At 40.3% G+C, this 20478-nt stretch overlaps 1 protein-coding gene across 2 annotated transcripts in view; it reads left to right on the top strand.

Moving 5' to 3' along the window:
- The first annotated feature begins 423 nt into the window (after positions 1-423).
- GASK1B (golgi associated kinase 1B) overlaps positions 424-20478 on the top strand; it is a 45541-nt gene continuing 25486 nt past the window's right edge. Inside the window, exons 1-3 of one of the 2 annotated variants that reach the window (XM_040626398.1) lie at positions 424-631; positions 1378-2526; positions 17552-17766. In XM_040626398.1, the coding sequence (XP_040482332.1) occupies positions 1617-2526; positions 17552-17766 (1125 nt within the window). In that variant the 5' untranslated portion in view covers positions 424-631; positions 1378-1616. Of the gene's footprint in view, positions 632-1323; positions 2527-17551; positions 17767-20478 lie in introns of those variants that run through there. The other variant, XM_008685543.2, reaches the window with a different exon arrangement.

Here is a 20478-nt window from a genome sequence, read left to right as displayed (position 1 = left end):
TAAGTTAACCCCTTCTTACCTTTTTGTGAACCTCTAGGCCTTCTCAGAAGAGGTGGGAGACAGATGTTACTCTGTAAACAGTCAAGACAGTAAGGTGAGTCCTAGTCCCTGGGAACCTTGGTGCTCTAATCCCCAGCTACACGGGATGGATAGCAGGGTTACCGCATTCCTCATTTTATAAGGTATTTATCCTGCGGCCTCTAAGCAAACACTCTCAATCCTTTTTAACTCCATGAGAAGGACATTTCTGAGTCTGTTTCCAAACAGGACACTAGAGGGCTCCCAGGGGTTAAAAATAAGTGGAAAATTATTTGAATGAAAACTGCTTCTGTACGGCTTTGGCTTTTGTTTTTCCAGATCTTAAAATTAAAGTTTATTTTTTTAACTATTAAAAAAAAAACAAACCTTACGCGCCTTAAAACTGGGATACCAGCAGCCAGTTGACAAGTAGCCGTTTTGCTTTGCAATCAGGAGTTTTCAAGGGAGCTTTTAAAGCTGAGCTGAGATATTTGAAATGTGGAACACTCTTGACCATGAAATATGTTCTACTTACATGCCTCAGCCTTTAAAAGTTCTTTGCATTACAGTCAGGGATTACATTCTTCCTGGAGCCAAGCATGGGGCCAGCTGTGTAAGTAAGGTTGCTTATGAGTTCTTCTTCTTCTTCTTTTTAATAATGTGAAAAAAAATAGAGCTAGAGGTCCCTTTATTTTCCTTCAGCTGACTTTTGTGGGAAGAAAAGGAATGAAAAGCAGTCGGATTTGTGTTTTGTGTTTATGTGTGTGTGTGTGTGACTGAAAAAAACGTAACTTCTTCTGAGATATATGGACATTTATGGCTTTATATTGAAATCATTCTTCATGTAGGGATGATGAAACATACAATGAGGAAAAATTGTACCATCGGATTAAGAGAATAAAGTTTCTGAATTTGAATGTTAGTACTTGGTGCTTCTGTCCAATTTGTAATGCAGGACTCTAAAAAATAAACATGGATGGCTACAGATTGTTTTTAAAAACCACCTATCAGTTGTCTGAAAGATTGTTTTTAAAAACCACCTATCAGTTGTCTGAAATTATTTCTAAATTTCAAACAGGGCTTGCCAAATTTTAATACTTTTCTTTCAGAATCAAATTAAATGACTCTAGCTACAAGTTATGAAATATTCTTAGGTTTCCGTGGTTTGTTTTCACTAATTTACACAGAATATCGAATCTATACGTCTGTCTTGTTTCTCTTTTTTAAACTTTATTTTAAAAAAATTCATGGTGGTGGTGTTTATGAAAGGAAAGGGTTACTTTTCCCCTTTACTCTTGAAGAGGAACCGACCTAGTTTGAGATTGTGATTCAGTTAACTCTGTTTCCATTCATTCGCAGAAACAAGCCACACTTCTCCTTGGGGAGGCTGATAGGAGTTTAAAAGGTTTGTTGTGGCGAGTGTCAGAAGCATTCCCAACTTCATCACCAACCCTTTACTTCCACCTCTCCTCTACCCACTGGAGATCACTTCTATACCTAAGCGGAGGCGACAGCTGAATTCAGGAAACCATGCATCATGTCAGCAGGAACGAACTGCAGACTTTAAACTCTCTTCAACATGTGGATGCAGCAGAGAAATGACCTGTCCAGACAAGCCAGGGCAGCTCATAAACTGGTTCATCTGCTCCCTGTGCGTCCCGCGGGTGCGTAAACTGTGGAGCAGCCGGCGCCCCAGGACCCGGAGGAACCTCCTGCTGGGCACTGCGTGCGCCATCTACCTGGGCTTTCTGGTGAGCCAGGTGAGACGCGCCTCTCTTCAGCAAGGAAGGGCAGCAGAAAAGGGGCCGCGCCAGGGCCGCGACACTGCCGAGGCACCGTTCCCCGAGATACCCTTGGATGGTACCCTGGCCCCTCCAGAGTCCCAGGGCAATGGGACCACACTGCAGCTCAATGTGGTGTACATTACCCTACGCTCCAAGCGCAGCAAGCCTGCCAATATCCGTGGCACAGTGAAACCCAAGCGCAGGAAGAAGTATGCAGTGGCATCGCCAGCCCTGGGACAGGAGGCTTTGGTCGGGCCATCCCTTCAGCCACAGGATGCTGCAAGGGCAGCTGATGCTGAAGTGCCTGGGTACGTCCAGGGAGGAAATCTGGCTAAGGCTGGGGAGCGACCCTGGAGGTTGATCCGGGGCTCAGGGGTGCAAGTTGGGGGCTCAGATTTTCAGCGGCCCAAGACCCAGGAGAGCAACATCAGGATCTATAGTGAGAGCGCCCCCTCGTGGCTGAGCAAAGAAGACATCCTCCGAATGCGCCTGTTGGCGGATGGGGCCGTGGCAGATCTTCAGCCCGTGTCCTCTAAAAGCGGAGCGCGCTTGCTGGTGCTGGAGGGGAGCGCCGCTGGCTCTGTGCCCGGCTGTGGCCGCAGCCCCTGTGGACTACTCAAGCAGCCTTTGGACATGAGTGAAGTGTTTGCCTTCCACCTGGACAGGATCCTTGGGCTCAACAGGACCCTGCCATCTGTGAGCAGGAAATCAGAGTTCATCCAAGGTAACAGCTTCACACGCTTCGTGATTTGCAGCTGTTGGGGATTCGGGTTGATTTTTCTCTTTTCCCTCACTCTCTCTTTCGAAATGATTTTCTCCACCCACGTTTCACATTTGGACAGCAGCAGCATGTCTTTCCATACGTTTGGCATTCTTTATTTTCCCAACTTTGGGAGGATTTGAGAGTTCCAGGGAAATGCTGTACTCAACATGCAAGGGTAAGCCCACACTGTGTAATCTTTGCTCTCCTGTTTCCCTCACTGCACTTCCCAGTGGCTTATTAAATCTAATTAAAGCCAGTGGCAATTTGCATGATGAGAAGAGGAAGCGGGGTGGAGGCAAAGAACTTGCTGACAGTCAGGCGTATTATTAGAGGGGTTACTATGGAAGTAAGTAGAATTTCATTCCTTAGGAGTTTTTTAAAAGTAGAGGGGAAAGGGGGTCATCATCCTTCAGCAGATGGAATCTTTTTAAAAGGCCCAGAGCCAGACCATGTTAGATTTGACCCTTTGATTCTTTTACAATGGATGTAACCCCCTTATTTTACAAAGAAAATGAAGGGGAAATAGGTAATTTGTTCAGTATATATACCAACTAGCTATATGGTTTTCTTCAAGCCCATGACTATAATTTATTGAGCCTAATCTCTAAGACTCTGTCAGGTGACAAACATTTTGGCAGGTTCTGGGGTATGTAGCCAGTCACTTTAGTGGAAGGCAAAGGGGCTGGTCTGTGGCCATGCTCCTGCCATATAAAGGATATTCTCTGAATGTTGAAGCTGTTCCAGGGTTTGAATACAAAGTAGGGTGGGCCAGTGGTTTGTGTTTTAAAGCAGAATAATCCCAGAATTTGCTGGTATGAATCTAGGCTGGCCCAACAGGCTAGCAAGGACCACAAGGGGATTATAAGTTTAAGGAATATTTTCTTACTTTTTGTCATCATGAATTTTAGCATTTAATGGAGTCCAGACTGGAATAGATTAAGATTCTTGGGAGTGGTCAAGAACTAAACTGTATTTCCAATGGCTTTAGGATTATAATTTAGTCTTAAAATGGGTACTTCCAGAAGTACCAGTGATTTACTTAGAAAGACTTGGTTCATGTCTAAGTGCTTCAGATTCACAGGTATGGTTTGATGTCTCAAGTTCACAAAATAGTCCACCATGATTATGCAGATGTGAGATAACCTCTCAAACGTTTAATAAAAGGTTGGTAAAAACTCATTTTTCTTGGGTGCTCACTATTTGCTAGGCGCTATACTAATTGATTCATATAGCTGATCATGTCTTGACCCTATGTTTCTCACAACTGAACTATAAGGTAGGCACCATTATTATTTCCATTTAGTAGATGTGAAAATTAAGACTTATTTAGTTAAAATAATTGGCCTCAATTTCCACAACTAGTAAATGGCTATGTTGAGTTTCAAACACAGACCCAGCAAACTGCAGAACTTAAGCTCTTAACCACTATATGTATGACTGTATGTATGACTGTATAACTTATTCAAAGTGGAACACCCTGGAGTAAAAGAAAATACTGGTGAGCATTGAGATAACAGGCATCCACCGAGTCTGTCCTGGGCAAAGCAGGGCATGGCACAGGGTCACTCTTATTACCCTATATTGCCATTCACTATTATGTCGTAAAGGCCCCTGGGTAGAGAAGGTGAATTCTTGAATAGATCCCGAGGCATGGTACTCCAATATGGTTCTTCCCTGGGATGCTCTTGGATGGAAGTTGGGAGAATAAAGTAGTGGGTAGGAACTTGGAGCTGTTCTGCCTGCTTTTGAATTTACCAACCATGTGACCTAGAAATGTTACAGTATCTCTGAATACCTCAGTGTCCTCAGCTGTAAAAGGACAATAATACCTACCTCATGAGGTTATTGTTAGTGAATACATGGAAAACACATGGAATGAGTGATTGTCACACAGTAGATCTTCAATCAGTATTGTCTATTTTTGTTACTACACTACACACATGAGGTACCAAGTTCACTGAGTTACTCACATAGCCTCCAAGCTTCACATATCATGTCTTTATGTGACACAACCAGGTCTAAAGCCCTGGTCTTTTGATTGCTCAGTTAAACTTTTCAATATCATAATTCCTTGTATATATTTATTCTGTGCTCTGAATATCCAGCACTTTTTAAAAAAGATTTACTTATTTATTTGAGAGAGAATGAGATAGACAGGTAGAGTGAGGGGCAGAGGGAGAAGGAGAGAGAGAATCTCAAGCAGACTCCCTGCTAAGCGTGGAGCCCGACATGGGACTTGATCCCACAACCCTGAGATCATGACCTGAGCTGAAATCAAGAGACACTTAACCGACTGAGCCACCCAGACACCCCTGAATATCCGGCATTTGTGGGGATAAAAAGGACAGTTGCATTCAATTTGAAGGAGAGGTTTATAATCCCAATATATCTTGGTGTTCTTCTCTCATTTCAGATGTAAGTGGTGATGGAAAGAAACCAACAAGGTTGTATCCATATGAGTTTCAGTGTGATGAGTTACCTAAGATTATATCTCAAACAGTACTAAATCTTTCTTTGTTTTTTCTTTGATACCTTCTCCTATGTAGTTATTTAGAGACATAAAATCAAGCCAATTTCCTCAGGAGTCTATGACATGATTTAAATATAGTTATGAACACTCTACACAATATAATTCTACTCATGTAGGCTATTATATTGATGTGAAGTACATAAATAGATCAGTTCTGGTCATGGTAGGAGATATATAGACAGTCTTAAGTTCTTGGTATCTCTCTCTATCCACCTATTTCTAGGCTTTTCCTGACATGTCTTTCCTCTCCTGATTTCCACTGAAGTGTGTGTTTTCCTCTACAGTCCTCTAAATCTTTTTTTAGTCCAAGCTTGGATTTATTTCAGGCTCCTGTCTACCTAAGGTGATAGATCTTACCTAGTTGCCCAGGACCTTCTTCTGGTTCATTTTATATCATCTCTTTGTATTGTAGTTGCTCATTTAATCATCTTTTCATTCCCACTAGTTTCTAGGTCTGTGAAGGCAGAGACATTTCCTGTCTTGTTTTTCATTTCTAGATCCTAGTGGAGAGTCTGGCACGTAGTAGGTGTTCAATAAATATTTTTGAATGAATGCAGGAATACATTCTTGGCCTGTTCCACTAACTCTTAGCAGTAAATCTGTATTTGCTTCCACTTCCAACACTCAGGAGACAAGTGCTACCATTTTTAGTCCTGAAGTCAGGCTGAGATTTCTTCTGGAGGATCTTATAAAGAGCTCACTGTAGAGGTAATGAAAAATGTCTTTGGCAACCTCTGTGTTATACAACTAATGAGGTTTATAGAACTTATTCTTGTGAGGACCATCACTATGGTCTGCTGGCCTCACACTGTAATGTAATTTGATAATGAGTTTTCTGTAGGAGGAACTGTTGGATTATTTTAGGTATATATTTCTCTGATGATCTGGCTTGGTCTAAGAATAGATATTTTAATATCTGAGAGAGTGAGTAGCCAGAAAATCCTGTAAGTAGTCCTGCCCTAAGTGTCGTTTCTGTTCTCCGACTTCTGATTAATGTTTGTGAAAATAAATTCATGCCCAGTACCAAGAATATAGCTAGTCTGTATTGTGAATCAAATAAAGATATTTGACTTATCTCAGTAGATCTTTCCAAGAAACCTTTGCAGTAGAAAAAAATTTTTTAACCTTAATTTTAAGTTGGAAAAAAGATAATAAGATTTCTCTAGGTCTTACAATGAGTTAGCTACCCAGAAAGAGCTTCCCTGTCTTCTAACTTCCTTGTCTTTCCTATTTTCATCAATCTGCTTCCTTCAACAAATCCTTTAAGGGGCCTTAAGGTCTGACTTTTTTTTTCCTCCATCACCATACTGTGTTAGTATATCTGGTTATTTAATATCGTGAGCCAGATGGTTAACACAGTGATGCATAAGGACAGGCTACGAGAGCCTCTTTTTTCTCAAGGAGGCAACAACCTTGACCAGAGCAAAAATAACGTTGAGGTTATGATATACTCGGCACTCTTTTAAGTACCGTGCATGAATTATCTCATTAAATCCTCATAAAAATTTTACAAGGTGGGTCCTCTATGAGAGACGTTTTCTAGAGGTAGAAGTGGAGGCCTAGAGTAATTACATACTTTGCTCAAAGTCATATAAATTGCCTGTGTGTGAAAAGGACACATGAGAGGCAGAGGGAGATGTGAGAGAGTCCAATGCTATGCTTAAATGACCTACCTGCCCCCAGCCTCCCAGATGAATCTTTCCTTGATTCAGCCCAAAGACAAAAAGTCTCAATTATAAAGTTCATCTTCAGGTTTTGTTTGTTCGTTTGTTTGTTTTAATTAGTAAAACTGTTGTGGGTGATCCTATCAGCACAGACCCACTAGCTCAGGTTAGCTTGGGACAGGTTCTTGGTTGTATAACTTGATGAATTCTATGTGATTCCCCTTGAATACAAAAAGTATGCATGTGAAATTAGTGGACTCACTGACCTGGTACTGTATATCAGACCATTATCTGACAGGTGCGACTCCAGAGATAACTCGGAAAATGAGAAGGGTGTCCTTGGGGAAAGTCAAGGTTGTAATTAGGTAGGGAGTGCCAGTGGTGTACCATGCTATAAAACCTAGCAATTATCACTGGAACAGAGTCTCATCCTGTGCATATCTATGTGGGAAATGCAAAATTGAATGGAAATATAGCATCAAAGGGCTTTAAAAAAAATCAGTTTCTGCAACAATGACATCTTCTTCAACTGTGAACTCGTAATGAATCTAGTGTTATACATCAGCCAGTTCCTGTACTGCATTTGGTATTATATGTCTATCCATCACTTCATCATTCTGTAAAGAAGCTACTATCAATACTTTAAATATGAGAGTGCTGAGATTCAGCAAGATTATGAAATTTGCCCAAGAACACAGAGCTAGTGAACTGAAATTTGTAACCATTCTGTCTGATAGCTAAAGCCTCCTCAAGTTGATTCTCTTAACCCACATCACCTCTCAGCTATAACTTGGTATAATTATGGGATAGTGGCAAAAATGGGCAAATTTTAGCACGGTGATTTCTGATTTGCCACTACTGTTTCTACTTAATTTGTTTTCAATTCGACAATTTAACATGGGTAATATTTTTGTACAAAGGAAGTATGACATACCACTTTGAGCACTGCTGCAAGGTTTTCGTTGTTTTTTTTTTTTTTTTTTTTTTTTTTTTTTTTGATGCAAGCCAATGCTTACCAGATTTTCTTGTTTTACCATAAACGGTCAGAGATATGCAAACATGACTGAACATATTGGTGTGTTTTCTGCCAAACTATCCTTGCAAGGTTATAAATCATTTCAAAGGTCACCGGAAACTATATGGTGCTGATACATTTAATTTTTTTAACAAAATATTTTAAAATGTTTACCTAAGATTAGAAAAGCAGACTACATTCATATAAAAGTCAAGAGCATAAGAAAACCCAGCACCCCTCTGTGATCTTCGATTTAGCAGCTTTGCCAAATCTTCCCTAGCAGTCTGCACAGTAATGTGAATGAATCCCAAGGGATACCATTTTGGTAGCATTTAAGCATTGTACTATTTCTCATGCCCAGCATGGAAGATGCATTATGTATGCTTTATTTTTAGGATGCTGCTTTATTGCCACAGAGCTGTCATACCGAATTAAGGTAGCCTAGTTCCAGGAATTCTGTGTGTCAAGGCTGCTTAGATGACAAACTGCAGGCACCCCACCAACTTCCATTTAAATTCATTGTAGATCCCAAGTTGCTCACTGTTTTCCAACTTGCATTGCCTCATCTTATTATCAAGTAGGAGAAATATAGTGTGTATTTTCCACTCTCTTTTCGAGTCCACGTGGGTAGCACCGTATTTGCTGGGTGATGGGGCCATTGCCAGAGCAGGGGGATGGCACCTTCACATTTCATGTTGTTTCAGGCTCTCAGGTAAGGACAGAAACATTTTGCAGGCAGTAATGAGAATAATCTAGATGCCGCCACAACCTGGAAACTCAAAATCCTAAAAGTCTTGGACATTTGTGCAAGCTTGCTTAAAAGATTTCTTTGGGAGGGTAGGAATCACATTTTATTGTTAAAAATCTGGTTTGAAAACACACTGTGTTATCAGAAAAGCCCTAAGGGCATTTCTTTAGCAATCAAATTGAGTTGGTCAGCTTAATGCTTTTCATTCATTGGTCAACAAAAGTTTGCTGAGCATCCACTCTAGATGACACTATGCTCCAGTATCCCCTTGTTCCCTCACTACATACCTTCGTAGACAAGTGAGGGGACCTGGTAACCTTCTCTGCCATGCTCTGCAGCTTGTCCCTTGCTCCCACACATGGCCGGGGTAGAAAGGACAATGAAGAGTTACCATGGTGTGAAAGATGCATGTGCCCCTCAGTTCCATGCAGTCTCCTCCCTTCTCCAGTATCACAGTCATCTTTTCTTCTTTTAAGAAATGTATTATTGAGCACCTGCTCTGTGCCAGCTGCTGTTCCAGTCATTGGGGCTACATCAGTGAACAAAAAAGTCAAGAATCTCTGCCTTTTTAGAGCTGACGCCAGTGAACCATGTGAGAGTTTGGTGGCCTGAAGGGACTCTTCATCCGCCACTGATGTCAGAATCTATTCAGAACCTCCCTCAGCTCAAGGTTGTGATCTTTCCATTAGGACTGAATCTGTTACTGTCTCTGGATTGGTCTAAGGACCACGCAGGTGAAGAAGGACTAGACAGCCTCGCTCCTATTTCAGTTAATGGGCAAATATTGCAGTCATATTCTGTTGTAATCGGTAACATTTACTTTCTGTGTGTGAGGCACTGCTCTAAACATGGGGAAGAAGCCATACACTCTGTTTCAAATAGCTTTGTAGTTAAGGGCGTGGATTGTCATGTTAGTTTTCTAGGGCTGCCATTGCAAAATACCATAGGTGGTGTGGCTTAAAAAACATACGTTTATTTTCTCACAGTCCTGGAGGCTGGAAATCTAAGATCAAGGTATCCACAGGTTTGCTTTCTTCTGAGACCACTCTCCTTGGCTTGCAGATGGCTGCCTTCTCTTTGTCCTCACATGGTCTTTCCTCTGTGCATGCCCTCCCTCGTGTCTCTCTGGGTTCAAATCTCTTCTTAGAGCAACACCAGTCATTGGGGATTAGGGCCCACCACAATGGCTTCATTTTAACTTAACTACTTCTTTAAAGATCCTGTCTCCAAATACAATCACATTCTGAGGTACTGAGGACTTTTACCTATACATCTGGGGGGAACACAGTTCAGTTCACGGCAACTGACAATCTAGACTTCCTCAGTTTGAATCCTGATTCTACCACTTGTGAATCGAGTGGCCGCGTGACCTGAGATAAGTTAACTTAATTGCTGTGTACCTTATATCTTCATTAGTGTACTAGGGATGATGACAATAAAAATAATGATGATAGCAGTACTTACCTCATGAAGTTGTGAAAATTAAGTGAGTTGATATATATTTATAAAAGTTGATATATATTTATAAAAACGCATTGACTATACCTTAGAACTTCAGGGCTATAGATGAAAATTGAGGGATTCTGAAAAATTCATTCATTCTCCAACATTTTTTTTAAAGATTTATTTATTTGACACACAATTTATTTGACACACACATTTATTATCTCATGAAATTTCATAATGGCCCCATACATCAGGTATAGTTAGACAGATTTTCTGTGGGGAAAAAATGAGGCTCAGAAGATAACACATGTCCTTCAAAGGCCCACTGGTCATGCGTAGTGTGTTTGGAAGAACCCCATAGCCTTGTTCTTCATCACTGTGCTGTCCTGTTCCCCATGAGCCCTTCACCTCACGTGTTAGCCTCCATTGGTTGTGGCGTGGGGCTTTCCAAGTTAATCATACATCTGGATTGTAACCTGCTTTCCCCACTGCCTTGTAGTCTGATTCCTGAATGTAGCGTGATGCCTTAACTATTCCCCTTCTCATGAGAGTGATCTGGGATCAGGAGGAGAGAGGCAGTTGGGTGTTTCCATCACCCTCAATTTCTTTATTTCAGTGACTCGCAGGATTATGGAGACCTGGGAGTGGACTGTTGAGCACAAGCTAGATAGAACCAAGTCATGGAAACCTCTACATACTCTCACCTTCGTTTCTCAAGTTTCTCTCTGATCTTTCTTAACTCAATTGGGAGTGAGGACAATTCAATCACAGCTTACTGTAAGGATGTTCCATTAACCAAACTTTGATTCTGAGCGCATTGACTATTCCTTGGAACTTTAGGGCTATAGATGAAAATTGAGGGATTCTGAAAAATTCATTCATTCTCCAACATTTTTTTTAAAGATTTATTTATTTGACACACAAACACAGAGACCAAGAGAGAGCCTAAGCAGGGGGAGGGGCAGAGGGCGCAGGCTCCCTGCTGAGCAGACAGCCTGATAGGGGGCTTGATCCCAGGACTCTGGGATCATGACCTGAGACAAAGGCAGACTCTTAACCAACTGAGTCACCCGGGCGCCCCTGTTCTCCAACATTACTGAGTGCTTGCTTTGGTGCAGATATCACGTCAGAAGTTGGAGGTACAAAGGTGATTAAGAAGTAGTCCCTGTTCTCACAGAATGCTCAGCTTGGAGGGTAGGAGACAGCTAAGAAACTGCACCATATAAAAAGGGTATGATAAAGACCTCAATGCAGATATTTTGAGGAGGCCTTGCAGGCATAGAGGGAAAATTTAGCTCAGAATGTGTACGTAAGGGGGTGGGTGGGGCATTGTAAAAACTTCTCGAGGAGCTAATGTCAGAACTGGATCTGAAGTCGCTGTGGGTGGAGTGAGAGATGGGGTGGGTGTCGGAAGGGTAGAGAGAATAGATGTGTGAAAAACTTGTGAAGGCAGAGGTGCTTAGGAAATCTCAGAGCTCAGAAGGAGATGAGGGTTTGGGAGGGTTGTGGGCGGGGATGAAGTGAGATAAAGCTTTGGTACTCCAGAGTGTCTGGGTTTGATGTCATGTAAGGTCATGGGCTTTATCTTGCAGATAATGGGGAATCATTGAAGGGTTTGAAGAAGAGGAGTGATATAATGAGTTTTGCATTGTAGGAAGGTCACCCTGGGCAGGAATTCATGGCTCCTTTATCTACAGTAATAAATACAAAATTGCCCAGGACTGGGTCACCCTAACGTGACCAGGACCTTGTTCACAAAATAGGATTGTTTGTGGAGCCTGGCACAGTGACCACATCATCACCACCCTCTGAAGTCACATTTGATTTCTGTTTTTCTAAATGGAATATCAAGATAGGAATTTTCTGGGAATTTTCATTTATATATATAGCAGAAGTCCAGGGCAGACCTAGAAAGCAGAAGTTCCTGTCCATTAGTCAAAGGTTCAGAAAAGAGAAGCACAGTTTGTTTTTAAAGTAGAACTGATGATTTAGATTAAGTAGTTTGCAATGGCGGAAGTCACAAGGCATTCCCCTTTCCTGCTTCCTCAGCTTCACACTTAGCTAACTCTTAAGGAAATATGAAGATTATTTTAACTCAGTCCAACCTAGAGAAAACAAGTTATAAAGTGAAAAACAGTTATATATATAAATAAGTACTTTCTTTGTTGTTTGAAGAAATGTAGTATAAATCACCAAGAAATCTATTTCGGAGACAGGTCTGTGTATCCAGGACTTGGTTGGCTACAGAGAAACTATACATATGAAATCTGTAGAATTCTGTCTCCCTTCTGCCTCCCTTTTTTTAAAATCATAAAAACCTAGGTTTGGTTCTTTTAAATATTTGACAGTGCTATATTTTCAGTATTTCACTGGGTTCTCACACAACCCTGAGATAGATTTGGAAGGTACTCTTCTCCTACCTTGGGGAACTCAGTGCTTCAGTCAAGGGGGCTGAGGGACTCAGCTCATGTTCTGTGGAGACCAGTGATCCATCAGGAATACAATCAACATTTGTGATTTCTTCTTCTACCAAACCCCATATTCTTAGCTCCTTTTCAGCCAAGTTTCTTTCCCTTATTAACTGCGACATTTCAGCACATAGCTATTCTAGGGCACAGTATTTCTTCATTTCTTAACTTTGCACTGAAAGCTCAATCTTTATGTTAGTCCTTCATTTGTTCCCTTCAAACACTTGTTCAACTGGCAAATATTTTTGTCTGATCGTCATTATGTGTGCAACTCATCTGTTTCTGAGGCCAGGGCCTTACCTGTGGTGGGGAATCTTGTCTCCATCTTTGCTGTCCCTCATTGAATTCTTTCTGTCCGAAACCCAGGAACTAATAGGTCCACTTGAGGACAATTGTAAAAACTTGTGTTTTGAATAAGTAAATTAACAATATTTAAAACCCTGAGCAGAATTAAAATTTCATCAAATCCTTCAAATTTTCTCCTCTCTCAAGGCTGTCCAGGAATCTTGTGTTCCTGTTTTCCCTTCCCTCACATTCGTTGACTTGTTCACATTTACCAACTCTAAGCCAAGAGATCCTACCTGCTTTTTCACTTCAGTCTAATACTTTTAATTGCCAAAACCCTACTGGGAAAGGCACTCTAGAAAAATAGAGCAGACAGTACTTAAGGGATCATTAACAACTAGACACCTGCTATGCTGTCATTGGAGTTACATCAACACCAATAATTGCCTTTAGCAATTAGAGATCCAAGGCATTAAGGTTTTCCTCCAATGTGCTGTTGATAGCTGTGGTAGAACCCAACAGAATTTATTTCCTATAACAAAGATGAGTGTCAAGTTTTGATTGGCCTTTGCTTTCCTGACTAGGGTTTGGAGAGTCGTTTCTAATGAAGGGCTCTGAGCTGAACTACTACTTTCCTTTTTGTCTTGCTCACAAGGAGTCTTGGAACAGTCTTGGAACTTGGCCCATATGATAGAAAGGGCTTTTGATTTCAGAACTCAGAACGTTTTTACTTATTTTTGTGCAGTGACAAAGGCAGACAGACACTCACAACTCCGCTCAGCATGCTTAGCCATCACCTGTAGGTCAACAAAACCAGGCAGCCATGTTCAAAGTGAAGGGCATTTAATAAATCCAGGCAAAGGAGATTGTGTATAGGACTCTTTCTTAGTGAATTTTCATGTTCATCTTCTCAAAAGAATGTCTTCTTTGTGCTTTTGAATAGAGAATGACTTGGGAGAGCATCAAAATTCAGAGGAAATATTCAGATTTTGCAAAAAAAAAATAAGTTTTACTGGCAAGTCTCATTTTTTAAGGCAGCTGTATAACCTTTAATTCACACGAACACCCACATATCTTTTAAAACCTGCTTTCTCACGACTCTGACAGTTAGAATTTTATCTCTTCACTGTTCAGATTTCTCTAGAGAGTGCAGTACTGTATCATTTTGACAAAGCTGAATGTGAAGAGATGAGCGCTCCTCATCTCTGGAACACTTCAGGGTAAGTTGCTCTAACCAGTCTCCTGTTTTCAGAGGCTATTTTTCTGTCATCCCTTCAGATCTATCAAAGTTCACTCAATTCTCTTAACAGCCATATTTTATAAAAAGTGGAATTCTTTTCACACTAGTCCTCGTAGCTCTGAGATCTGGAGCACCCTGACAACTACTGTTATCTCGAGGGCCATACGCACTGAGACGCAGAAAGGAGATCCGAGTGTGCAAAGGACCCAGCCCACCCACGCTCAGCCTGAGAATTGCTACCTGCCCTGCTTTCTTCTTGCTTTCTGGAAATCCCCCTTGCCTGAGGTGCATGGATTTCCAGCAGGGCAGGATGGAACATTTTTATGTTATAGTCAGCATTCAAAATATTTTGCTGAGGGGACATGGATAGACATGGAGAAAAACCCAGAATATTAATTGAAAACCAATTACTCCTAGAAGCTGAAGGCTCCCTTTGACAGTTTGAGAACAGCTTTTTAAATAATAGTATAGAAAATGTATCATTCAAAAAATTCGATGTGCTAAAGTAGAGAAATGGCAAATGAGGTACAGTATTCTCGAAGACTAGATCAGGGGTTGATACGCTACAGTCTACGGGCCAAAGATGGCCCCTTGCCTGTTTTTGAATGGTTTGTGAGCTACAAATGCTTTCTCCAATTTTAAATACTTGAAAAAATCAAAAGAATAATAACATTTCTATGACACTTGAAAATGATATGAAATGCAAATTTCAATGTCTATAATAAAGTTTTATTGGAACACAGTCACATCCATCTGTTGGTATATTGTTTTTGACTGCTTTTATGCTACAGCAGAGTTAAATGCTTTCGGGTCAATAGTTGTGTTGGAGACTGGACAGCCTTCAAAGCCTAAAATATTTACTACCTACCTTTGACAGATTGTGCTGACCACTAGGCTAGGTTATTGTATGACAGTTAAGCTGATGCCATTAAAAATATTCAATTATAAAAGAAATGTTTGTGGTAAAATATTTAGTAAAGCTATCATGAAAAATTATATATGCAAGACAGTCCCACATAGTTTGTTTTCCTTGCATAATTTTTGCCTCTTTCCCCTGGTGGAAATGTCAATGCCATGAAAATAAAAGGAAATTGGTGTTTATTTATTAATTTATTTAGGTTCGGTTTTTAGAAGAATGCTTGGCACATAGTGGATGGTCCATGAACAAACGAAGGCAGTGAAAGACTGATGAATTGTGTCGTTGCATAATGTCTCTATGTAATAATTGTCATAACAGAAGCTTTCTGGGATGTGCATATATGTTAGGCATCAGGTTGACAACTTCAAATGTATGAGCCCATTTAATCCTAAAAGCCAGTTTGGGAAGGTACATTCTCACCCCCATTTTACAGAGGATGAAAGCAAGGCTTAGAGAGGTTGCTTAAATTGTCTAATGTTACAAAGCTAAGAAGTAATGTGACCAGAATTCAAAAGTCTGTTGGATTCCAGAACCTAAGCTCTCACCAGAAGCTCTACTTCTCAAGTTTCTAAAAATAATGTATATTTTCAGGTGAGAAAGAAAGTGATGGAAAAGTACCAGAAGTCGGTGTATAAATCGCAGAACCAATTACTAAGCTCCTATCCGGAGCTTATAGATGATTTTTGTTTTCTTAGCTTTAGATGTTAATGTTTCTCCACATTTCCTAAAATGAGTAGATTTGCTTTTAATTGCTTTAAAAATAAGAAACAAATGTTTTAAAGGAAAGGAAAAACAGCCCAGAAGCTTAACTGTTTCAATTGTTTATGTAGGTTTCCCTATTTCTCTGCGGGCCTCATGTGAATTGCAGAGGAAACAGCCGCCTGTCTGTCTCCTGTATTGATTTGTGTTGTTGAGGTTCGGGATTAGGTTTCAACTCCCTTTGATACTTCCTAGCCCTGAGAATCTAAAGTGCTGTTTGTGTATAACTTTAGTCCAGAGACACTGATGGGTAGAAAGAACTCCTTGGGGTTTATCTTTCGATGTCCGAAGTACACATGTCTTTGAAAGCGATGCTATGTTTTCTACTCATATTTGGTTACATTGGTCGCTACATGTCTCCCACTCACGATGGACTGCTTTTACCTAGACTTTACTATTATTATTACTTGTTAAATTGGTGTCGTATTTGGAGTCCACTCATTTAAAATTCTGTTTGTCTTATACCTAAGAAAACAATTAGGTCCGAGCAGCCCAAAACCATTTAGGAAAGTCGAAGGAAAGAAAAAGGGCAGATGGTGTTAAAAATGAAGTTCTTTAGTTTGGATCTATGTTCTTTCTCTATTTTTTTTTTCTTAATTGTGTGTCGGTGATTGTGGCATACTTCCCCAAATCTAAAGTACTTCTTGCATACCCAGGCCGAAATTGCATGGCTAAAAGGAGGAAGATTTTTCTTTTGAATAAAACTGGAAAGCAGGTGATCTGAACAATCAAGTGAACGCTACTAAAATTATTGAGGTCACTGTAAGAGCAAATTTAAGAGAGGTTAGAGAAGACGACTGTTTCCTGTAGTAAAGACCAGACGGAGATAAGAACTCTACGAAAGGCAAACCAGCAAGATGGTAAAATAAATGTCTTTAACCAAAAGGAATACAGTCATAGATCGAGAGCCTCTCAGGTTATTTAAAAGGGCTTTTAAAAATTCCTGTGATGTGTCTTAGACATTCCAGTCATAATTCAGAGGCTTCTGTTGTCCAGGCCTGTTAAGAATGAGTTAAGTGGGCTTTTCCAGATATTTGTGACTTTTTTTTTCCCCAAGAGCATCATTCCGATTTTTAACTTACAAGCATAGCCGCTTAACATCATCTCTCAGTGACTTTATTTGTCAGAAATGGGGGCTGGAAAGTGATGGTTTTAAGCTTGATTTTAAGCTTAAAGTGTCATTTAATGGACCTTCTGGTCTTCCCTGTTTATAACTTCACTTGGGCTCATCATTCTTCATACAGACTAGCAGAGGCATCTAAACTATCAAGAGTGAGACAAAAACAATTAGAGCGACAGATTTTTTTTTCATATCATCTATATGCATGCAGTTGAAGAAATACATTTGCTTACATGCACTTTGTGAGGTTATGTGTGAATAAATGATCCATTACCAAGAGTGCTACTGTTTCCATCAGAGAAGAAAAAAAGTTTTCATCTTGCTTCTTTTTTCTCTCTTTGGAGATGATAGTGGCTGATGTGAGCCGTACAATTTCATTTTAAATTTGCGACTTCCAAAAATTCTTTTTCCGTGGCCTCAGAAAATCAGACAGTTGTTATTACAAATAGAGAGCAGCTCCACTCAGACATTGAATAGACAATTATAAATGCCTGGATTCTTTCCCTTTTCGTGGTGGCTGCTTTTAGATGTGGAATAAAACCACATTAACCAGAGGATGTTGTTATTGGTGATTAGTGGCTTATTCTTATGCCACATCAATAAAAGATCATGTCTCAAAAATCTTTCTTTTCATTGTCTAACAGGGACCATGAAACATCATCTAATCAAACGCTTGCATTTGGTAGGTGAGAGGGTGAAGTTGTGAGTGACTGTCTAAAGGCTCACATTGAGTCATGGTAAACATGCTAAAGCGAGTTTGTTTTTGTTTTTGTTTTTGTTTGGATTCTGTAGATGGCCGCCCATGTCCTCTCATTCTCTGGGACTCATCTTTATCTCCAACAAGTAATGAGACCCACTCTTCTGTTAAGCTCACCTGGGGAACTTACCAACAGTCGTTGAAACAGAAGTGCTGGCAGAATGGCCGAGTACCCAAGCCTGAATGGGGATGTACTGAAGTACATCACCACGAGTGGTCCAAGCTGGCACTCTTTGATTTTCTATTACAGGTAAGTGTATCAAGTCAAGTAAGGGTTATCTAGGTCTGACACAGAGTTGTGTAAGTCTAACACTAAGGGATTGTCTATACCTTGAATTTTCATGAAGCCAGGATTTAAGTTCTATTTGGCAAGTAGGATATTTGGCAAGTATAATACTACATTGCAAAATTTTATATTCTTTTGGGAAATACTCAGAAATGTCCCTCAGCTCTTTAATTAGTTTCTGAAGGAGTAATTCTTCAGTACTTCAGTCCTGCAATAGTCATACTCATCATAGATCAGATTTATTGAGGAAACCTATCAACATCTCTTCAAGGTGCATGGTCTTCCCCCATTTGTGAGGTGAGTAAACTGATGTTTCATGAGGTAAAGGAACTCACCCATATTCTGACAACTACTAAAAGCTGGAGCTGGGATTCCCTGGGATCTGTTGATGGTAAAAAGTTGTCTTCTTTTCACACTGTATTTCCATCATTCCACATTGTGTTTTGATGGTCATTTGGTTATATTGCTTACAGTCACCATTTCTCTTGTTTTCTTTCTTGTAATTTTTTTGTAAATATTTCATTAAGATTGGACATTGGAGAATAATAGAATAATAAATATTGGCTATCTACATAATTGAGTGACCCAGAATGTCACAGGTGTCTTATAACTCTTATCTTCTTTTGATAAAGATCTCATGACTCTTTTTATCCCCTCATTCTGATTACTGGTTTTCCCTTCCTCCATTTAAGAAAAACCAGTTGTTGCATTGCTAATTAATATTTTGTAGAAATTTAGGACTATCTTAGGACGTTTGCAAAACATTCTCTTTTTGTTAATTCCTGTGTGTGTGTGTGTGTGTGTGTGTGTGTGTGTGTGTGTGACATTTTGGGAAAGAACTAGAGAGGGATAAAAATGTAAGAAGGAAACCAGTGTCACAGACTTTCAAGGGATTAGGAACTTTCAAGAAGAAGATGATTTATGGTGTCAGTGTTGCAAAACCACCAGTGAGAACTGAGCTGGAGAGCAGACCATTTGGCAAGGAGGCAGTCAGGAGTCACCAAAGACTGTTGTCGAGTCCAGCTGTGAGGCTCAGACCAGTCTTAAGCATTGTATACGGATTATCTCATTATTCCATTTAATTAGCATTCTAACTCTGTGACATAGGCATCTTCTCTCCATTTTATGGGTAGGTAAAAGGGAAACTGAAGCATAAAGAGGTAATTATCAAGAACTGTGGAAAGTCTGAGACCTTACTTTTCTTGCAAGCTAACAAATTAGCTGGCCACATGTTCGTAGATGCTAGCAGAGGACAAAAGACTCCTGGATCAGAGACAGACAAATGACTTCATTACTCATGGTATAGCAGGGGGCATGAGCTTCATGTTCCTTTGCCCCGCAAGTCCCACTGGGATGATACAGAGTAGCCCTGGTGAATGCTGCATAGGGGTTTGTGTCACTACAGAGGAACTCTAAGGTAGGAAATCCCCAATCTTATAAGAGGTTGCTAGCAAACCTGCCCAACATTGCCCCAGAAGGAGACATTATCTTTATTATCTTGGTCAGGAGAGAAATCTGCCTTCCACATCAGTGGGAAACACTCTTTGTATTTTCCAAGGCTTTTGCTATACTAACAACCTTGAAGAGACAGTACAGAGCAGAACCTGGTTTACGATGTGCAGAAATGCCATGGAGAACTGTTTTTCAACAGTTACCTCACTTGTTCGGTATTACAGAGCTAGTAAGTCCCCAAACAGTGATTTTGGCAGGTTCGGCTGACACTGGACTCTATATTTTTAACCATTATTGTATGGCAACTACCAGGGTATCCTTAGGTTAATGAAGGGAGTTGGTGTGATAACATGTATTAGCGATAAAGTGAAGAGTAAGTGAAGATTTCTAGGGCTAAGTAGGTAAAGGTACTTACTATGAGGCCAGGTGTTCGGGGGGTGGTCGGTATAGAGGTTGAAGTTCCTGAGGGTGATGACTGGAGGCAGGAGGGAGAGGAGATTCATGAATGTGGCATTTGTGATTCCTATGAGAAAGGAATGACCTAGAGGTTTGTAGCTGAGGAACATATGAGCTGACCTACACTGAATAGAGGGCGAACCCTTTTAGAAGTTGTCTCTGGTGACATTTGTTTTAATTCTGGAAACTTCAGCTAAATCTCCACCTACCTTCTGTCTTTGTCATTGTCTTTTCTATTGAGGAAAACTGCAACTATCATTCAATCACTGATATGTTTATGCAACATCCACTGTGTATTATACTGAAGAAAACTGAACAGGGGTAGCAAAGTAGTAAAGACAGTTATCCCCTCTGCCCTACCCCAAGTTTGGCTTTTTAAAAAATCACTTAGGAAAGTAAAGTGTATGAAACAAAAATAGATACACGTAAGAAGGGCTGGATGATGGATAACATAAAAGTTCCTACTGGTATGAGGTTAAAAAAGGGAGAGTGCTTTGCCATAAAATAGTAAAGGAGGAAGAGTTTGAGTAAGATTGCAGGCCATGAATGATAACGAGGGTAGGCACAATGTGAGGAAGGACATGGAGTTGGCAATGTTCATATGATATTTACGGCATCCTAAATATACCATTTGTCTGAGACAGAGTCATTTAGGGGAGTAGTGATGCTCCCTGTCTATAAGAGATATGATAGATCATGGAGGAAGAGAGCTTTTTTTCACAAGAGGTGTGTTCACATTGTTACTCTTTCTGTTCATTACCTTGACTG

The sequence above is a fragment of the Ursus maritimus genome, unplaced genomic scaffold (genome assembly GCF_017311325.1).
Source record: "Ursus maritimus isolate PB19 unplaced genomic scaffold, ASM1731132v1 scaffold_11, whole genome shotgun sequence".
NCBI classification, from domain to species: domain Eukaryota; kingdom Metazoa; phylum Chordata; class Mammalia; order Carnivora; family Ursidae; genus Ursus; species Ursus maritimus.
Note: the sequence above shows the minus strand (reverse complement) of the source record. Positions and strands in the feature narration are given on the sequence as shown.